General features: G+C 40.4%; 1 protein-coding gene across 3 annotated transcripts in view; it reads right to left on the reverse strand.

Moving 5' to 3' along the window:
• GABRG3 (gamma-aminobutyric acid type A receptor subunit gamma3) overlaps positions 1–22,177 on the reverse strand; it is a 1,111,975-nt gene that overhangs the window by 992,699 nt on the left and 97,099 nt on the right. For all 3 annotated transcript variants that reach the window (XM_073664536.1, XM_073664535.1, XM_073664537.1), the window contains exon 3: positions 1,175–1,242. In XM_073664536.1, the coding sequence (XP_073520637.1) occupies positions 1,175–1,242 (68 nt within the window). The remainder of the gene's footprint in view (positions 1–1,174; positions 1,243–22,177) is intronic.

The following is a 22,177-nucleotide window of genomic DNA, read 5'->3' on the forward strand; positions in this document are numbered from 1 at the left end:
AAACAGATGGCACCGGCCTCTTTCTGGTCACATTATGGGTTTATTATGTATTTAAGGGACTATAAGAAGTGTTGTCCATTGCACCCCCCCTCAGGAAGCAATTGGGAACACTCAAAATGCACATTAGGGAGCATGGTTACTGGTACTTTGTACGAAGCACCTTATTATAGGTCATATGCTGTATATGCAGTATTGTTAGGCATACACTGTCTCTATATATATGTATAGATATATATATATATGTGCATATATATATATATCTATATATAGAGACATATCTCTATATATAGATATATATGTATATATATCTATATATAGTTAATATCTCTTTAAATAGTAGAGATGATCAAAAATTGGCCACATTGGGAAGGTGTGGCTGCAAACCAGAGCCCTGTGAATCTTCTAGAACTTGCCACATCATGGTTGTGGCACGATACATGGATGATGTTATACTAGATCTATTAATTAGAAGAGGTAATGGGATAATGACAAGTAATAGGAAGTTTGCAAGGCTCTGGTATTCAGTTATGAACTACCAGGGTCCTGCAAATATTTTTGATCATCTCTATTAAATAATTATTTTTTAGCCAGAGGAAAAAAATGTAAGGCCTTTTGTCATTTAAGGACAATAGCAAAAGTATAGCAAAGCTTTTAATTTATCTCCAGGAAAGATTCCATTAGCAATCATTAGCACAACACAAAATTTAAGAGCCTTGCCAAGGTGAAATGGATTGTTAGTATTCCCATTTCTCCTGTAGCTGACAGATATTTGTTATATACAGTATACATAAAATGACACCAACACTTTGACACATCACTGTTCTGTGAACAATGTGTAACAGATTATTTAAATTCCTACATATGATCCAGTTTGAATTGACAAAACAACATATAAATCACATGACCATGCCGATTCATTGCCAAGCCTGTGATATCAACCCAGTCTTCATGTCTAAGCAACAACCTTCACCTTCAAGAATCAATTTATGACCAGTGTCTCTGGCAAATAAATCCGCACATACCACAATCATTTTAGTTTATAGTTAAAATATTATGGTATTGGAAAGCAATTTATAAAACAGACCTTCAATATCCAAAATAGAACAACATAACAATTTAGTTCATCATTCCAAATAGACATTCATATGCATTAAATTTGTAAACAATATCTTACCATGTTTATTGAAGACACTGGTCCAATGCTGTTGACATATATGTCCACATCAATAACTGTAGGCTTAACTATGGAAAATAAGACATGCAAATACATTACACATGTTGCAAATATACAGTGCATTTTGCAAAATTTTATCATTCAAAAAGAGGAAAAAATATTCTGCTGGGACTATTTCATCAAAAAGCAATAGTATTAAAAAAAAATCAAACTGTTACATGTTACTGTAGAAATGAATAATGAATTAACTTTATATTTCATTCTTTCCACTTTCTTGTATACTATTGAAGTATGTTCTTTCCTTGTTATAATTTTCCTTCTAATATACAATATTTACACTTAGTTTTATGAAAGATCATGCTATTAATCCCTTAAAGGGAACCTGTCAGGTGATACATGCTACCCAAACCATGGACAGCATGGACAGCATGTATCAGTTCCAGGCTGTGCAATCACAGCCATGTATGGTTTTCTTGGAAGCGCTGTGGTGTTTCAGAGAAAAACATACTTTTAATCACTGCTGGGGACTGAGCTGCATGGGTGACTAGTCATACAGGCAGGTCCCCGGCAGCTTTTAGCCACCTGCTGACAGTGTCAGACAAACCTCTGCCTTTATGCGCACATAGAGGCTTGTCAGTCACTGTCAGCAGGCTGGTAGAAACTACTTGGGACCTGCCTGTACGACTAGTCATCCGTGCGGCTCGGTCTCCAGCGGTGATTAAAAGTATGTTTTTCTCTGAAACGCTGCAGCGCTTCAAAGAAAACCATACATGGCTGTGACCGCTGTGATACAATCCTGAGTGACCAATTGCCTCCAGAAGTCACATAATTTGTTAATTGAGTCCACCTGTGCTCAATTTATTGTCAGTATAGCTACAGCTATTCTTTAATGACCTCAGTGGTATGTTTAAGAATATTAGGGATCAAACAGAATAATAAAAACCAAGGAACACTCCAGACAGGTCAGGGATAACATTGTGGAGAATATTAAAGTAGGGTTAAGTTATAAAAAAATAGCGCAAGTGCTGAACTTCTCATGGAATACTGTTCAATCCGTCATTCTAGAATGGAATGAGTATGGCACAACAGCAAACTTACCAATACATAGCCATCCACCTGCAAGGAAAACACTAGTTAATGGTCACTTTGGAAGAGCTGCAGAGTTCCACAGCTCAGGTGGGAAAATCTGTCCACAGGACAATTTATAGTCGTATACTACATTAATCTGGCCTTTATGGAAGAGTGGCAAGAAGAAAGCTACAGTTAGGTCCATATATATTTGGACAGAGACAACATTTTTCTAATTTTGGTTCTAGACATTACCACAATGAATTTTAAACAAAACAATTCAGATGCAGTTGAAGTTCAGACTTCCAGCTTTCATTTGAGGGTATCCACATTAAAATTGGATGAAGGGTTTAGGAGTTTCAGCTCCTTAACATGTGCCACCCTGTTTTAAAAGGGACCAAAAGTAATTGGACAATTGACTCCAAGGCTATTTCATGGACAGGTGTGGGCAATCCCTTCGTTATGTCATTCTCAATTAAGCAGATAAAAGGCCTGGAGTTGATTTGAGGTGTGGTGCTTGCATTTGGAAGGTTTTGCTGTGAAGTAAACATGCGGTCAAAGGAGCTCTCCATGCAGGTGAAACAAGCCATCCTTAAGCTGCAAAAACAGAAAAAACCCATCCGATAAATTGCTACAATATTAGGAGTGGCAAAATCTACAGTCTGATACATCCTAAGAAAGAAAGAAAGCACTGGTGAACTCATCAATGCAAAAAGACCTGGGCGCCCACTGAAGACAACAGTGGTGGATGATCGCAGAATAATCTCCAGGGTGAAGAGAAACCCCTTCACAACAGCCAACCAAGTGAACAACACTCTCCAGGAGGTAGGCGTATCAATATCCAAATCTACCATAAAGAGAAGACTGCATGAAAGTAAATGCAGAGGGTTCACTGCACAGTGCAAGCCACTCATAAGCATCAAGAATAAAAATGCTAGACTGGACTTTGCTAAAAAACATCTAAAAAAGCCAGCACAGTTCTGGAAGAACATTCTTTGGACAAATGAAACCAAGATCAACCTCTACCAGAATGATGGAAAGAGAAAAGTATGGCGAAGGCATGGTACAGCTCACGATCCAAAGCATACCACATCATCTGTAAAACATGGCGGAGGCAGTGTGATGGCTTGGGCATGCATGGCTGCCAGTGGCACTGGGTCACTAGTGTTTATTGATGATGTGACACAGGACAGAAGCAACCGAATGAATTCTGATGAATTCAGAGCCATACTGTGTGCTCAGATCCAGTCAAATGCAGCCAAACTGATTGGTCGTCGTTTCATACTACAGATGGACAATGACCCAAAACATAAAGCCAAAGCAACCCAGGAGTTTATTAAAGCAAAGAAGTGGAATATTCTTGAATGGCCAAGTAAGTCACCTGATCTCAACCCAATTGAGCATGCATTTCACTTGTTAAAGACTAAACTTCAGACAGAAAGGCCCACAAACAAACAGCAACTGAAAACCACCGCAGTGAAGGCCTGGCAGAGCATCAAAAAGGAGGAAACACAGTGTCTGGTGATGTCCATGAGTTCAAGACTTCAGGCAGTCATTGCCAACAAAGGGTTTTCAACCAACTACTAGAAATGAACATTTTATTTACAATTATTTAAACTGCCCAATTACTTTTGGTCCCTTTAAAAACAAGGTGGCACATGTTAAGGAGCTGAAACTCCTAAACCCTTCATCCAATTGTAATGTGGATACCCTCAAATGAAAGCTGAAAGTCTGAACTTCAACTGCATCTCAATTGTTTTGTTTAAAATTCATTGTGGTAATGTCTAGAACCAAAATTAGAAAAATGTTGTCTCTGTCCAAATATATATGGACCTACAGTGGTGGTCAAAAGTATTGGCACCCCTGCAATTCTGTCAGATAATACTCCGTTCCTTCCAAACCTTGGGTTTTTCCGTTTTTCCATTTTATTTTTTTGCTCCCTGAACCATAACTTTTTTATTTTTCCGTCAATATGGCCATGTGAGGGCTTGTTTTTTGCGAGACAAGTTGTATTTTTGAATGACTCCATTGTTTTTACCATATTGTGTATTGGAAACAGGAAAAAAAATCAAAGTGCAGTGAAAATGTAAAAAAAAAGTCCAATTCCCCAATTGATTTTTTTTTTTTACCATGTTCACTAAATTCTAAAACTGACCTGCCATTATGATTCCCCAGGTCATTAAAAGTTCATAAATACCAAACATATATAGGTTCTGTTTTATTTAAGTGGTGAAACAAAAATCCAAAGTTTGCCACCATAGACATACTTATATGTCCAAGGTGTTAAAGGGGTTAAAAACTGTACTCCTCAGTGTATTCAAAACTGCTGTCAGAAAGTTTCTTAAAGGGGTTCTAGAAAGGTAATAAATAACACGTATTTAAATATTAAACATTTTTCTAAATATCTTTATTTAGCAAAAAGGTATGCTTTATCTACTGCACTTTGTCAGTGTCACATCTCCACCAGGACCTGCTCCTGCTCTGTCTGCTTCTGTCACCAGGCAATCATGGTGATATCAGAGACATTGGAACCTGAAGCTCTAGACAGCACAGGCTCTATCCAACCTCTTACATTTTTTTGGCTGGCACCTGTAGTGCCATCCATTCTGGCAGTATGGGTATGTGTGCTGTCCAGCTGGATTTATAAGCTCTCTGCTCCAGCCAACTAGAGAGCACCACACCCTTACTGCTGGAAGCTGGCAGATATAGTCTTGTACTTCTCTGTCTGTTAGCACCTTGTTGTTTTCATTGCTCCTTGTTTTGACCTCAGCTTATGTTTTCTGACAATTCTTATGGTCCTTTTCGTGACTTCTCGGCTTTGACCCTGCTTGGTAACCATTACTGCCTCTGGTTTGCACTTCCAAATGGCAGTTCTTCCATAGGTAGTAATCCACTGGACCCCGCTGTAAGTTCAGATCTCTGTATAGGGGTTAAAGGGTGTTGGTGTTTCTTTGGAATCTGCCAGTCCAAGTGGCTTATGCCAAGTCTGTCTGAGGTACCCTTTTTGAGCCTGTAGCCTCAAACATATGCCACAGTCATGATTTCAAACATTGAAGCTGAAGCTGAGCCATAACTCTGTTATTTTACTTATTTAGCTGTATAAAAGCATGTGTTTTTGAGGGACGAGATTACATTTTTAGCAATACTGTTTTTTATATACAAATTTTTGATCTCTTATTATTTAATTCTTTTGTGTCAACATGTTTGCTACACGAGATAGTCTGCAACTAAAAAGCTGTTCTATTCCCACATTAAAAATATAGAAGTAAAATAATAATAATCATAATAATAATCATAAAAATAATTACACATATGTGGTATCACCATGTTCGTAAAAGTCTAATCTACCAAAATAAAAAACACAGGTCTGTGACTAAAAAGCTGTTTAATTATTTTCATATAATTTCCATGCATATTAGTGTTTTGATAGCGAAAAAAATATTGAAAAAAATCCTAAACGTCAGGACTTGCCACAAACCTATAGGTTCTTCTGCAAACTCTAGTGTGAATCATCGGCAAACAGCTTATTTTATTTCCCCATTAACATCAATAGAAACTGCATGATTGGCTTGTGGCAGTCAGGTGGTTAGTAACATAATGAAAGGTCCTTATGCTTTCAAGAAACTTGCATTGGAATTTCATTCATCAACCGTGTTCCCCGAATGGCTTTGCGGACATGCATTAATTCGCCTGACCATTTCTGTTTCATTTGTGGTGAATATACAGTGTTGAATCCACAGCTGAATATTATAGACTTTGTGAAAAAAGTATACTTTGCATACTTCGGACTAAAACTTAGAGATCAAGAATAAGTTTGGCTGCCTCATAAAGTGTGCAAACGGTGTGTTGAGGAACTCCGAAATTGGGTCAAAGGTAAGAAAAAGCTTTCTATCATGGAATTCCTGTGGTATGGCGAAAGCAAAAGAACCATAGTGACAACTGTAACTTTGGTTCATGTAATGTGAAAAGGTATAATTCCAAATGGAAGCATTCTATTTCATACCCCAATCTTCACTCAGCAATTTGTCCCATTCCCCATGACACAGATATACCAGTACCCAAGGCCCTTGCTACCTTGGAAAAGATACCTAGCTCTGATGAAGGTGGAATCATACCTGAACCAGATAATGAACCAAGTTCTGACTTTGAAGATGATACAAGACCAACATTTTTTTCCCAGGAGGAGAAGAAGGATTTAGTAACAGACTTGAATCTTTCCAAAGATGCCACTGAGTTACTCAGATCAAGGCTCAAAAGCAGGAATTTATTTTTACCAGGAGTGTCTTTTTCATGGTTCAGACATCATGAAAAGGAGTTCATTCCTTACTTTGCCCAGGAAGACAAGTTGGTTTATTGCATCGATGTTGAAGATTTGATGGGTCAATTCAAATCCAATATGATTCAGCGAAATGGCGTCTTTTTATAGATTCTTTAAAAAGAAGTCTCAAAGCAGTTTTACTCCACAACGGCCGTTTTTATGATTTCATCCCTATAGGTCATTCCGTACACTTGAAGGAAACCTATGAGAACTTGGAATTGGTTCTTTGTAAACTTAAATATGAAGACCACGGTTGGCAAGTGTGTATGGATTTGAAGATTTTGTGCATGCTGCTCAAGCAACAAGCTGGGTATACTAAATACCCTTGTTTTCTGTGTGTGTGGGACAGTCGCGACCGACAAAATCACTGAACCAAGAAGAGTTGGAAGCTGAGGGTGCTCACATTCGGTGAAAAAAATGTCCTCCAAGAAACTTTGGTAAATCCCTATAAAGTTCTTCTACCACCTCTCCACATACAATTGGGCTTGATGAAGCAATTCGTAAAATCACTTCCGAGAGATGGGGAATGGTTCAAATACTTGTTCACCAAGTTTCCAAGCCTCTCGGAGGCAAAATTGAAGGAAGTTGTATTTGTCGGACCAGACATTAGAAGGCTTATAGCTGATAAAGAGTTTGTCAATACCATGACGGATCCTCAAAAAGAAGGGTGGATTGCATTTAAAGAGGTCATAGAGAAATCTTGAGGCAATAAAAAGATCCTCACTACAAAAAGATTGTTGGTCGAATGATAAAAGCATTTCAAGCTTTAGGTTGCCTGATGAGTTTGAAAGTACATTTCCTTCATTCCCACCTTGACTACTTTCCTGAAAATTTGGGAGCTGTGAGTGAAGAGCGATGAACAATTCCACCAGAACATTAAAGAGATGGAAAGAAGATGCCAGGGAAAATGGTGCATTTCAATGATGGCAGACTACTGTTGGATGCTTCAGAAAGACATTCCAGATGCTACTCACAAGCGTAAATGTACCAGAAGGAGCCTCACAGAGAAAAAAAATGATTTTAGTGAATGTTAGTGAGCTCATTTCAGTTCAAAAATGATTTTCATGAAAAATTTGTAATAAAACATTAATTTTATAAGTCTATTTTCATTTATTTTGCTGTATTACCTTATTTAACATAGTTACCTAAATTGTCAGAAAATGTGATGTCCTATGACAAAACGGAGGTCATTTTGGGATTCAGCACACCAAAAAACATAAAGATGACGTGGAATAACCAAAACAGCTCTTGAAATTTTTTTTTTTGCAGATCTGTGTAATGTAACTGTTTAATAATTTGTGTCAATCCTTAAGTGGTTGTTTTTTTGACATAACAACTGCACTATTGGTTGCGTAACATTGACATGATTTTTTTGTGGCTTCTTTTTTATATTTTAACAAGTTTTATCATTTTTTTGCTACATTTTTACATGCTTTACATAACTTGTTGGTCTCATTCACTTTAGTAATTCTGTACTGCAGTGCATAAGGGCTGTTAGTGTTACACTGATACTTGGCTTGTTAGATCCTGCTGATGAAAGGATCTAACAGGCCACAGTAGTTGGCAGACCTAGAAGACATAATCTAGCCCTGGGGTTGCCATGGTAAGCATCAGGACATAACCTGTTGATGACAGGGTCCAACAGGCGACAGTAGCTCGCAGACCATGAGGATGTAACCTGACCCTGGGGTTGCCATGGTAAGTATTGGGACCACGCGATAATGCTGTAAGGATGGGTTTAACTATCCAGGTGCCTCTGTTGCTTTTCACAGCAGCATCTAGGAGATTAGAAGGCAATGATCGTGGTCAGTTATACATCCTCTTGCAGTACTTGAGAGACGACTCCAATGTTCTCTGTGATATCACTGAGAAGATCAGAGCAGGGACACCTTGCATGTTCTTAAATATTAAAGAATATTGAGGAAAAAACAGAGATATTTTTTGTCACGCTTTTTGCATGAACTCTAACTTGTACTATACGTTTAGACTTTGTAGCAACGATAAAAATAAAATATAAAATTATGATTAACCTCTTAACAACATCTGACGTACTAATACGCGTCTGTGCCCTGGGACTTAAGAGCCAGACCCAAACGCAACATGGTGTCCGCTAACAATTTGAGCCGATTTTCCATTCAATTTGTTAGCGGATACCATGTTGCATTTGGAGAGTCCCTGTGTGCCCAAACATTGGAGCTCCCCCACAAGTGACCCCATTTTGGAAACTAGACCCCCCCAAGGCACCTATCTAGATGCATAGTGAGCACTTGGAGCCCCAGGTGCTTCACAAATTGATTTGTAAAAATGAAAAAATGAAAAAAAAAACACTTTTTCATTTTTAATAATCAATTTGTGAAGCACCTAGGGGGTTCCAAGTGCTCACTATGCACCTAGATAGGTGCCTTAGGGGGTCTAGTTTCCAAAATGGGGTCACTTGTGGGGGAGCTCCAATGTTTGGGCACACAGGGGCTCTCCAAACACAACATGGCATCCGCTAATTATTCAAGCAAATTTTACAATCAAAAAGTCAAATGGCGCTCCTTCCCTTCCGAGCCCTGCCGTGCACCCAAACAGTGTTTTTTCCCAAAATATTGGGTATCTGCATGCCCAGGGGAAATTGCACAACAAATTTTGGGGTCCATTTTTTCTTGTTACCCCTGTGAAAATAAAAAAAAATGGGTCTAAAGTAACATTTTTGTGAAAAAAGTTAAATGTTCATTTTTTTCTTCCACATTCAAAAAATTCCTGTGAAGCACCTGAAGGGTTAATAAAGTTCTTGAATGTGATTTTGAGCACCTTGAGGGGTGAAGTTTTTAGAATGGTGTCACTTTTGGGTATTTTCTGTCATAAAGACCTCTCAAAGTGACTTCAAATGTGATGTGGTCCCTAAAAAAATGGTTTTGTAAATTTTGTTGGAAAAATGAGAAATCGCTTGTCAACTTTTAACCCTTATAGCTCCCTAACAAAAAAAAATTTGGTTCCAAAATTGTGCTGATGTAAAGTAGACATGTGGGAAATGTTATTTATTAATTCTTTTGTGTGACATATCTCTCTGATTTAAGGGCATAAAAATTCAAATTTTGAAAATTGCAAAATTTTCAAAATTTTCACCAAATTTCCATTTTTTTCACAAATAAACACAAGTGATATCGAAGAAATTTTACCACAATCATGAAGTACAATATGTCACAAAAAAACATTCTCAGAATCAGGGGGATCCGTTGAAGCGTTCCAGAGTAATTACCTCATAAAGTGACAGTGGTCAGAATTGTAAAAATTGGCCTGGTCATTAACGTGCAAACCACCCTCGGGGCTTAAGGGGTTAAAGTTAATTGATATGGCCCTGCCCTAGCTTGGAGCTCTTCTGGAAAGGTGTATTAGAAATCATAAATAGGGTTTACTTAGTAATATAATCCCTTCACCCTTTGTTTGCATATTGGGGTGCTTTGAAGACTTAAATATGAATGAGTATGGCAACCATGCGGTGTCTGGTATGTTGTTTATGACCAGAAAATTAATAGCCCAATATTGGATATCAGACCAGGTGCCCACAATTCTGGAATTCATAAATAAAATCAACCGGTTATTGAATCTGGAAAGGTGTATTTATTTATCTGAAAAGGAATCTTATTACTAAGTTTGAAAAACTCTGGGCCTCAAGAAAGCTACAGAGATATCGCTTCAGACTATGATAGGCTCTCTTTATTAGACACATGTATTTAACTTTACTTACTGCATGAGTCAGCAGCAGGAAGGTTATCAACTTTCCATAGAAAATTTCTCCTTTTCTGTACCATAACATTTATTTTGTACCTGACATATCTTGATGTATTGTGTTGGAAGAGGGGATGGGGTGTTGGGGATTGTGCAGTGTGAAACTTTGTTTGTAATGTTCTTACTTTTGGAAATTTTTATAAACAAACATTTGATTTAAAAAAGTTTATTGATAAATTATCACATTCGCATACTAAATGTTCACTTGACTGATTTTTGTTTGTATGTAAAATATATGGTAAAACCTTAATAAAAATATTTTTGAAATATTTTTTTTCATGTATCTGTAAATGTTGAATCAATAAAGTATTTAACAACAGTTAAACAGTATTTATTACATACATTGCTCATGCATCTTGTTTATAAGCATATTCATTTTTATTGATGGTTCTAATCTGTTCCAAACAAGCAAATCTTTGGAAGCATGTGCTACATTTCACAGTTAAGAACAGCTTACGTAAATCATTTTCTAAACAGCAATTTGATATATATGACTGCTATGTGCATTCATTCGACTGTCAGTAAAATGACTCTATTGCTTCATATGTCACCATTTAGTGCTGTCATTTAACAGTGTTTTATGGATACAGTATTCCCTTTTCAAGACAGTATGACAAAATGGAAAAAAACATATGAATACAATGAGATCTGGAGGTTAAGTATGGCCTATAGACATGTGTATAAGGCATTATAATGCATTATTGTGACATATACGATCATTTGTTGTTTGTAACAGTCAGGTTAGAGCTAACCTTGTTTACCCAGTATACTAAGAAGGACTGGACTGTCTTTCTTAACCTATAGACAAGTCAAGTTGTGTAAAAAAAAATTGGAATATGCCAAAAGAAATCTAAGGTCTATGGGCAGTTTAATCCTAGAAAATGACTTTATTTTTGATGACTTCATTTTTTTATAATTAAAAAATATATATTTTATTTTTCAATATAAGGCCATCTAAAAATGAATGCTCTGTTACCTGCAAATTTTGCAAGTACAGTTTGAGTGGCATAACATTCAATTATTATTTTTTTCTAAATAAAAATGCAAAAACCGAATTACTAGCAGTAGTTGAGTTGAAAATGGAGAGAGATTTAGGCTGTCTTGTAAGTAAAGATAACAGAAAGAGGATTTGCAGTCTGTCTTTCAAATAAAGATAAAGCCACTTTATGCATAAACTAGGTTTTTTATTTCGTAGAAAAAGACTAATAGATTATTTCCTCTTTACCAGACATATGAAACATGGCCATAACACATAAAATTGTGTAAAAGCAATTCTTAAAACTGATTCATGGCTGAATATTAAGTGCTGAAACTTTTATGTGAAAAGTCATAAATTGTTTGCATAAGCAGACTACTAATGAAAGAATGATTAAATGCACTGACAAGAAGTAAAAATATAATATTTTTTGTTTAACACGCAAACAAATCAAAGTCTGGCCAATCAGTTTTCATATCAGATTGCTTTTGATGCAGGTAAATTAATGAACTACCTGTGGAACATTTATCTTCGCAGTTGCTATGAGAGTAAAAAAAGATGTGTACTACATTTGAATAAAATCCACAAAACCTTAATAAATAAACGCAACCAATTATATTACAGCATATAAATTGTTGACATTTTATAAAATACTATTCAAACAAATTAGATCAATTGAATTAAGGTCGTTTACCATTACTCTTTAGATATAATTTATTACTATTATTTGTATTTACAAAAATCTTAGATGAATTCCCCTAGGTGTCTTCCTTAAAGTAAGAAGCGGAAAACAATAGTTTATCTACAAAGATTTATAATAATGGGAACTATTATATTGTATATTTGGCATATATAATCTAAGATGCAATCAATCATATACCATTTTTAGAAGTCACATTTTTCACAGACATCATTCACCTATGCACATGGTACAGTAAATGTTAGATGCCAGATTGCTGAGGTTACCAACTATCAGATGTACATAAAATCTATCTTGAGCCACAGAATAGTCAGATAGATCTGTGGGCCAAATGTTGAAAGGTCAACCAGGAATGAAAAATTCAGAAACCATAATAGGTCAAAGGACAAAAAGGTCAATACAAAGCGACTACTCTCTAAATAGTAAATAAAATAAAAACAATCTTTATTAAGTACATATAGGGAATAAAAACAGTTAAAAAAGGATACTGCAGAATATCACATTCTGGTGATATTCTATTGAGAAATTAGAGTGCCTCCCACTAGTTAAATATTCTCCCTGAGGCTCAAATTGCCTCAAAATAAATATAAAAAAATATTCAAAAGAATAGCAGGGAATGTTGGGACGTAAGGATACTCTACTGACCTAGCTGATGGACTGGAGTCCTGCAAATTTATTCTCCCATCTATATTTGGGATCATATCCTTTCTAATGGCTTGTGCACATGGTTTATCTCTCATAACCATGATATTCTACGGGGCTGTGCACATGTCCGATTTATTGCTTGGACAGAGTTGTCCGAGATAAAAATCAGAGACCTGTCCAATTTTGATATGAATGTCAGATCAAAATCAGAAATGCAAGTCTATGAATCTGTGAAAAACATTGGACTGCACTCGGACAACATCTGAGTGTAATCCGATTTTCAGGGACTGACAGGATGGAGAAGGTGAACAAACTTTTTTATTCTTTTTTTCTCTTCATGAAAAGCTGATGTGACTCTGATCAAACTCTGATTAAAGTCTTATCAGAATAATCAGAACGTTTTTCTTCGATGGCAAGAAAAAAGTCATATACATCCTACTCTGTTTAATAAAGTAGTTTGGCAATTTTGGATCTGATTACAACATATACATAAAGACTTCCTTTTAGAAAGCCAACTAAATGGGCATGACATGAACAAAATAAATTTGATGTTTCTATTTTCAATTGTACTAACAAAATAATTACGTAACTAATGTGAAAAAATATATACTGTATTAATAATAATAATAATAATAATAATAATATTATTATTATACACTGCTAAAAATAATAAAGGGAACACTTAAACAACAGAATATAACTCCAAGTAAATCAAACTTCTGTGAAATCAAACTGTCCACTTAGGAAGCAACACTGATTGACAATCAATTTCACATGCTGTTGTGCAAATTGAATAGACAATAGATGGAAATTATTGGCAATTATCAAGACACCCTCAATAAAAGAGTGGTTCTGCAGGTGGGGACCACAGACCACTTCTCAGTACCAATGCTTTCTGGCTGATGTTTTGGTCACTTTTGAATGTTGGTTTTGATTTCACACTCGTGGTAGCATGAGACGGACTCTACAACCCACAGAAGTTGCTTAGGTAATGCAGCTCATGCAGGATGGCACATCAATGTGAGCTGTGGCAAGAAGGTTTGCTGTGCCTGTCAGCGCAGTGTCCAGAGGCTGGATGCGCTACCAGGAGACAGGCCAGTACACCAGGGGACTTGGAGGGGGCTGTAGGAGGGCAACAACGCAGCAGCAAGACCGCTACCTCCACCTTTGTGCAAGGAGGAACAAGAGGAGCACTGCCAGAGCCCTGCAAAATGACCTCCAGTAAGCCTCAAAAGTGCATGTGTCTGCTCAAACGGTTAGAAACCGACTACATGAGGGTGGTATGAGGGCCCAGCATCCAGAGAACACCAGGATTGGCAAAGTCACCACTGGCGCCCTGTGCTCTTCACAGATGAAAGCAGGTTCACACTGAGCACATGTGACAGATGTGACAGAGTCTGGAGATGCCATGGAGAGCGATCTGCGGCCTGCAACATCCTTCGGCATGACCGGTTTGGCAGTGGGTCAGAAATGGTGTGGGGTGGCATTTCTTTGGAGGGCCGCACAACCCTCCTTGTGCTCGCCAGAGGTAGCCTAACTGCCATTAGGTACCAAGGTGAGATCCTCAGACCCCTTGTGAGACCATATGCTGGTGCGGTTGGCCCTGGCTTCCTCCTAATGCAGGACAATGCCAGACCTCATGTGGCTGGAGTGTGTCAGCAGTTCCTGCAAGATGGAGGCATTGAAGCTATGGACTGGTCCGCCCATTCCCCAGACCTGAATCCGATTGAGCACATCTGGGACATCATGTCTCGCTCCATCCACCAACATCACGTTGCAGCACAGACTATCCAGGAGTTGGCGGATGCTTTAGTCCTGGTCTGGGAGGAGATCCCACAGGAGACCATCCGCAACCTCATCAGGAGTAGAGATGAGCGTTGTTCTACTCGAACTGTTCGCCAATCTCAAATTCGAGCTGTTTTGGGCGGTGTTCGAGCCGGTCGGCGAACACGAACAATTTGAGAAAAATTCGGCTGTTCGAGGTTATGTTCGATAACTGTTCGTGCACCAAAATCATAACTGGATTTTTTCTCAGTATTGATGAAAATTAATGTTAATACGCAGTTTGAGTGTACAGCGGGGCGGGGGGAGGGGCAGGGGATGGATCTCTGCAGGAACAATGAAGATCTCCATTTTTTTTTCTCTTTCCCGCATTTGCAGTGGGGAGGTGCAATCTGTCAGCCTATCAGCAGCGCACACACGGAGCGAAGTGCTTTTTTTCACACAAGCAAGGGCATGTGTGATTGGCAGTGTATGTCACATGTCCTTGCCCTATAAGACCAAGCCATTTTCCCCGTCGCCACCATTTTCTCACTGCTGCAGCTGCGTGTTAGACGGCACCGCTGTTGCTGTGTGCGCTATACCTTGTTAATTTCAAGCCAATTTTCGCACAAATATACAGATTGCTTGGGAGTAGGGAATAGTTGTGATTGCAGTCCTTTTAAGGACTAGGTTACAGCATTTCCTACGACTTTTATCAGGCAGGTCTGTGCTCTTAAATAGATAGATTGTGGGAGTAAAGACTAATTGTAATTGCAGTCCTTTTCAGGACTAGGTTACATCAGTTCCTATCAGTTTTTGCCAGGCAGGTCTGTGCCAGTGCTGTGCAAGTTTTTTTCACAGCATTTGGCTGAATCTAGCAAAGCTAATCCTTTTTGGCCTATTGCAGAGTGTGTTAGTCAGTGGAGTAGCCTATCTGTGTTGCAAGATATACCACCTGTGTATAGAATACCAATTTTTTTACTGCACCTAGTGAAGTAAAATCTTTTGGGCATAGCATCATTCTATTAGTCCTTCTATACTGACCTCCAGCAGGTTGCAAATTGAATATAATTTTTTTCTGCATCTAGCTCTGAAAAAATATTTGGGCTTCTAGCGGTGTGTGGGACTTGGTCTATTAGTCCATCTATACTGACCTCCATCAGGTTGCAAATTAAAAATAATTTTTTTCTGCATCTAGCTCTGAAAAAATATTTGGGCTTCTAGCAGTGTGTGGGACTTGGTCTATTAGTCCATCTATACTGACCTCCATCAGGTTGCAAATTAAAAATAATTTTTTTCTGCATCTAGCTCTGAAAAAATATTTGGGCTTCTAGCAGTGTGTGGGACTTGGTCTATTAGTCCATCTATACTGACCTCCATCAGGTTGCAAATTAAAAATAATTTTTTTCTTCATTTAGCTCTGAAAAAATATTTGGGCTTCTAGCAGTGTGTGGGACTTGTTCTATTAGTCCTTCTATACTGACCTCCAGCAGGTTGCAAATTGAATATAATTTTTTTCTGCATCTAGCTCTGAAAAAATATTTGGGCTTCTAGCGGTGTGTGGGACTTGGTCTATTAGTCCATCTATACTGACCTCCATCAGGTTGCAAATTAAAAATAATTTTTTTCTGCATCTAGCTCTGAAAAAATATTTGGGCTTCTAGCGGTGTGTGGGACTTGGTCTATTAGTCCATCTATACTGACCTCCATCAGGTTGCAAATTAAAAATATTTTTTTTCTGCATCTAGCTCTGAAAAAATATTTGGGCTTCTAGCAGTGTGTGGGACTTGGTCTATTAGTCCATCTATACTGACCTCCATCAGGTTGCAAATTGAATAAAAAAATTTTCTGCATCTAGCTCTGAAAAAATATTTGGGCTTCTAGCGGTGTGTGGGACTTGGTCTATTAGTCCATCTATACTGACCTCCATCAGGTTGCAAATTAAAAATAATTTTTTTCTGCATCTAGCTCTGAAAAAATATTTGGGCTTCTAGCGGTGTGTGGGACTTGGTCTATTAGTCCATCTATACTGACCTCCATCAGGTTGCAAATTAAAAATAATTTTTTTCTGCATCTAGCTCTGAAAAAATATTTGGGCTTCTAGCAGTGTGTGGGACTTGGTCTATTAGTCCATCTATACTGACCTCCATCAGGTTGCAAATTGAATAAAAAATTTTTCTGCATCTAGCTCTGAAAAAAAATTTGGGCTTCTAGCGGTGTGTGGGACTTGGTCTATTAGTCCATCTATACTGACCTCCATCAGGTTGCAAATTAAAAATAATTTTTTTCTGCATCTAACCCAGCCAATAGTTTTGGCCTAATACCACAGTTTGGCCACTCAGCTCTGCTCGGTTACCATCCATTGTTTTTTTGTGCAAACAACTCCAGAGTTGTGAATTAGTTAACCACCAAAATGAGTGGAAAAAGGCCTGCTGCTGGTGGAAAGGGGAATAGGCGTGTTGGGAAGGGGAAAAAAGGTTGTGTCCGTGGGGTAGGTGCAGAAGAAAGACCATCTTCCAGCCAAACTAAAATGTCTACTTCTTTTAGCGGACAATGTGATAAGATCCCTTTCTTACGGCCACGCCAATCGCTACAAATTCCAGATGAGGCACAAAAACAGCAGGCGCTTCAACGGATATCAAGTGCTCCTTTAAGTGGGCTCTCCTCCACATCAACTTCAACATCACAAATACTCCAGTCCTCAAAGGTGTCACCCAAATCGCACTTGCTTCCTCACAGCTCCCAAATCTCCAGCTGCCCGTCTGAGTATGAGGTAGAACAGATGGTTGAGTCTGCAGAGCTGTTTACTCATACTATAGCCTGGGAATCAGAGGTCGACTCCAGCGCTTCTGTGAATCCAGACGAGGAAATGATCTGCACTGATGCCCAGAATCTTTATGAGTCGGATCCAGGACCAGACGCAGAAGGTTCTGACCATAATGTAGACCCTCATTTCCAAACTGTAACTCCTGTTGGTGGAGACAATGAGGAAGACGATGATAAGACTCAAATACCTGATTGGAGCGACAACTTTAGTTTTTTGTCAGGGCAGGAACAGGTTGGCTCTGAGGACGACGGGTGTGATAACGCACAGGGTGATGATGATGAGGTCGGAGATCCCACTTACTGTCAACCCACAGTCAGCCAAGAGATGAGGTCAGCAGAGGAGGTGGAGGAAGATGCTAGTGACGACGAGGTCAGGTTGCGCCTTCCTGGACAGAGACGTAGTACTGGAAGCACGTCAACAACTGCATCCTCAAACACAACTCTGCCTCTCACCACAAGTCGTGGTGGCTCTTCAGGTCGCATGGGTGCTAAGCCTTGCATAGCCTGGGCATTTTTTCAGATCGATAAAGATGACCCAACTCGTGTTATCTGTAACATTTGTCAGCAAAAGCTAAGTAGAGGCCAAAAAATACATAGTTTGAGTACTTCATGCATGAACCGGCACATGGACATGAAGCATAAGTTGCAGTGGGAAGCTCAGTGTGCTACAATGCGGTCTAGCCGGCCGGGCCAACCACCGTCTGCCATATCTTGTGCATCCGCGGCCTCTTCATCCTCTGTGACTGGGGGGACAGCAGTCACACCTGTTTTGGGGCGCAGACCTGCCACCTCTTTACCCGCAACAGCCAGCGTGATTGGCAGGTCATCATTTTCTTTGGAGGTGGTAACACCAGCTGGTCTTGAGCGCTGTCCGACATCGATAGCACCACCTTTGGATCAAGGCAATCTAACATGTCCGCCTGCATCTTCCTCACAGACCGGCAGTTTGCCGGGGACACCCTTATCAACCCCGTCTAAGCACAATAGCCAGCCCTCGGTCCCTCAGATGTGGACAAGTAAAAGACCATTTCCTCCTAGCCATGAGAAAGCTAAGAGGTTGAATTTCACCATCTGCAAGCTCTTGGCTACAGAAATGCTGCCTTTCCGCCTGGTGGACACAGAGGATTTTCGAGACCTTATGTCCGTCGCAGTGCCCCAGTACCAGATGCCCAGTCGGCACTACTTCTCAAAGAAAGGTGTGCCTGCGCTCCACCAGCATGTCGCACACAACATCACCGCTTCTTTGAGAAACTCTGTGTGTGACAGGGTGCATTTCACCACAGACACTTGGACGAGTAGGCATGGACAGGGGCGTTACATGTCGCTGACTGGGCACTGGGTAACTATGGTGACAGCAGGACAAGGGGCTGCTGTCCAAGTCTTGCCGTCCCCACGAGTTGTGCGTCAATCCTCTTTATGTCATTTTTCCTCCACTGCTTCTGCCTCCTCAACCTCCTCTCGGTCTTCCACCTGCACCCAAAGCCTGTCTGGTCATGCCACAAGCTTTCTAACTGCGCAGAAGGGATCCTGCACACCTCCTTACTATGCTGGCAGTAGGGCTCAACGTCATCAGGCGGTTTTTACATTGAAATGTCTGGGAAATGTGAGTCACACAGCTGAGGAGTTGTGGTCAGCTCTGGAGAACCAATTTCATGAATGGTTGTCTCCACTGGACCTGAAACCAGGGAAGGCCGTGTGCGACAATGCTGCAAACCTGGGTGCGGCCCTTCGCCGGGGCAATGTCACACACGTGCCTTGTATGGCTCACGTGTTGAACCTGGTTGTCCAGCAATTTTTAGCCCACTATCCCAGACTAGATGGCCTTCTGCAGAGGGCACGGTCGCTGTGTGCTCACTTCCGCCGTTCGCATCCCGCAGCTCAGCGACTTACATCTCTACAGAAGTCGTTGGGCCTGCCACTTCACCGGCTAAAATGCGATGTGCCTACCCGGTGGAATTCAACTCTGCACATGTTGCAGCGACTGTGGCAGCACCGACAAGCCCTGGTGCAATACGTTCTGACGTATAGCCTGGGCCAACGAGATTCAGAGGTGGGGCAAATCACGCTGGAGGAGTGGTCTCAGATCAGGGACCTATGCACCCTTCTGCACAGTTTTGAAATGGCGACGAAGATGTTTAGTGCTGACGATGCCATTATCAGCTTGACTATTCCGGTGATTTACATGCTGGAGCACATGTTAAACAGAATTCGGAGTCAGGTGGTGGCACAAGAGGAGGTGGAGGAAGTAGAGGAGGAGGAGTTGTATGCGGAAGGGCTAACATCTGCAAGGTCCAGACGGTCGGCAGCACCAAGGCGGCAGGCATGTGAGGGTGGGGGAGATGATTTTACCAGGGCGCATGGTAGCAGCCAAACTAGTGAGGAAGGTGCAGGAGCCCAGGAAGAAGTGGAGGACGAACTGATGGAAGACTCATCAGATGAGGGAGACCTTGATCACATTTCTGTTGTGCGAGGTTGGGGGGAGAGGACAGAGGAAGGAAGCATGATTGCTACCTCGCCACCAACACAACAGGGACTTGGTGCTCCTGGATGCGCAACACACATGAGTGCCTTCTTGCTGCACTACCTGCAACATGACCCTCGAATTGTGAGAATTAGAAATAATCCTGACTACTGGGTTGCCACACTGTTAGATCCCCGGTACAAAAGTAAATTTGCAGAAATTATTCCTGCCATAGAAAGGGATGCACGCATGCAGGAGTATCAGCAGAGACTGTTGCAGAATCTTACATGTGCTTTTCCACAAAATACCAGTGGTGCACGTAGTGAATCTCACAGTTCCAACTTGCCAACCGTGGGACCGTCAAGTGTTCAGCACTCAAACCGTAACAGAACCACAGTATCTGCTGGTAACATCAATTTTGCGGAATCATTTCACCACTTTTTTAGCCCATCCTTTGCAAGGCCACAGGAGACAAGAAGTCTGACACATAGTTAACGCCTAGAGACGATGGTACAGGAGTATCTCCAAGTAAACATTGAAGCCACGACTGTGTCACTGGACCCTTGCTCTTTTTGGGCTTCCAATCTGGATAAATGGCCGGAGCTAGCCACTTACGCCTTGGAGATCTTGTCATGCCCCGCAGCCAGCGTTCTGTCTGAACGTGTGTTCAGCGCTGCTGGTGGTGTGCTGACAGATAAGCGCACGCGGCTCTCCACTGATAATGTAGACAGACTCACGTTCATAAAGATGAACAAATCATGGATCCGAAACGACTTTTCTACCCCTGTGTCATCCTGGGGAGAGTAAAAGCTTGATGATTGGTTAAAATCACCCTACCAACCGTTGTAAGCTTTCAAATTACTAATCATGTTTATCTGTATCTTGACTGGAAAATAATTTGGGCTTTGTAGCAGTGTGCAGCACTGATCCTATTAGGCCATCTATAATAAGCTTCACCAGATTTAAAATTAAAAATAATTTTTAGCTGCATCTAGCCCGGAAAATAATTTTGGGGCTCCGAGATGCGCAAGACACATAAGTGCCTTCTTGCTGCACTACCTGCAGCATGACCCTCATATTGTCAGAATTCGAAGTAATCATGACTACTGGGTTGCCACACTCTTAGATCCCCCAAACTTTTCGATCAACCTTTTCATTTTAATAAAGACCAAAAAAATGGTCATTTTTGAAATTATAAGCATTAGCAGGTTGTTAGAAACTGAAATCAAACAGTTTTCAACTCAAAACTTTATTCTAGGTGATGTTACATTTTCACATAGGACCCCTTGTTCGAAAGGAGCTTCTGAACTCTCTCGTCCATTGAATTTGTCAGGTTTTGGATGGTTTCTGCTTCAATTGTTTTGCATGAGGACAGAATACCCTCCCAGAGCTGTTGCTTAGATGTGAACTGCCTCCCGCCATCATAGACACTCCTTTTAATGATGCTCCAAAGGTTCTGAATGGGGTAGAGGTCAGGGGAGCATGGGGGTCACACCATAAGTTTGTCCCCTTTTATGCCCATATCAGCCAGAGATGCAGATGTTTTATGTGCAGCATGAGATGGTGCATTATCATGCAGAAAAATGATCTTGCTGTGAAATACACGGTTCTTCTTCTTGAACCATGGCAGGAAGTGCTGTTTGAGAAAATCCACATACATTATGGAGTTCATCTTTAGCGCCTTCAGGGATCCTAAAGGGGCCGACAATCTCTCTCCCCATGATTCCAGCCCAAAACATTACTCCACCTCCTCCTTGTTGGCGCTGTAGCCGTGTTTGCGTGGGGTGTCCATCAACCAGCCATCCTCCACTCCATTCATCTGGACCATCGAGCGCTGCACGGCACTCATCCGTGAACAAAACAGTTTTGAAATCAGTCTTCATGTAATGTTTGGCCCACTGGAGCCGTTTCTGCTTGTGTGAAGTGGATAGAGGAGGTCGACAGGATGGCATATGCACAGCTGCAAACCTCTGAAGGACCCTGCATCTTGTTGTTCGGGGGACGTTGGAGGCACAAGCAGCTTCAAAAACTTGTCTGCTGCTATGACAAGGCTTTTTTGCCGCTGCTGTTTCAACCTGACGTAATTGCCTGTAGGAAAGAGTCCTCAATTTGCCCTTATCAGCACGCACACGTGTGTACTGTGAATCAGCTACATACTTCTTGATTGCCAAGGCACTTCATCCTGATCATCGCACAATGTTGATTGTAGTCATGCCTTGACCTAAACACTCCACAATTTGTTGCTTCTCAGCAGCCGACACATCCTTTTTCTTTCCCATTTTGGCAGAAAATGTAGGCTGCTTAATAATGTGAGAGAGCCTTCTTAAGTAGTCTTGCCTTTCATTGGACACACCTGCCAAACTAATTAGCACAGGTGTCTGCAATTGCTTACAGTGATATAAAGAGCCCTGACACACATCACCATCAATGAGTTTAACTGACAAACAAACAAATTCTTCCCTTATCACTCCTAA

The sequence above is a fragment of the Phyllobates terribilis genome, unplaced genomic scaffold (assembly GCF_046119375.1).
Source record: "Phyllobates terribilis strain yellow unplaced genomic scaffold, ASM4611937v1 Scaffold_2__4_contigs__length_985480577, whole genome shotgun sequence".
Lineage (NCBI taxonomy): Eukaryota > Metazoa > Chordata > Amphibia > Anura > Dendrobatidae > Phyllobates > Phyllobates terribilis.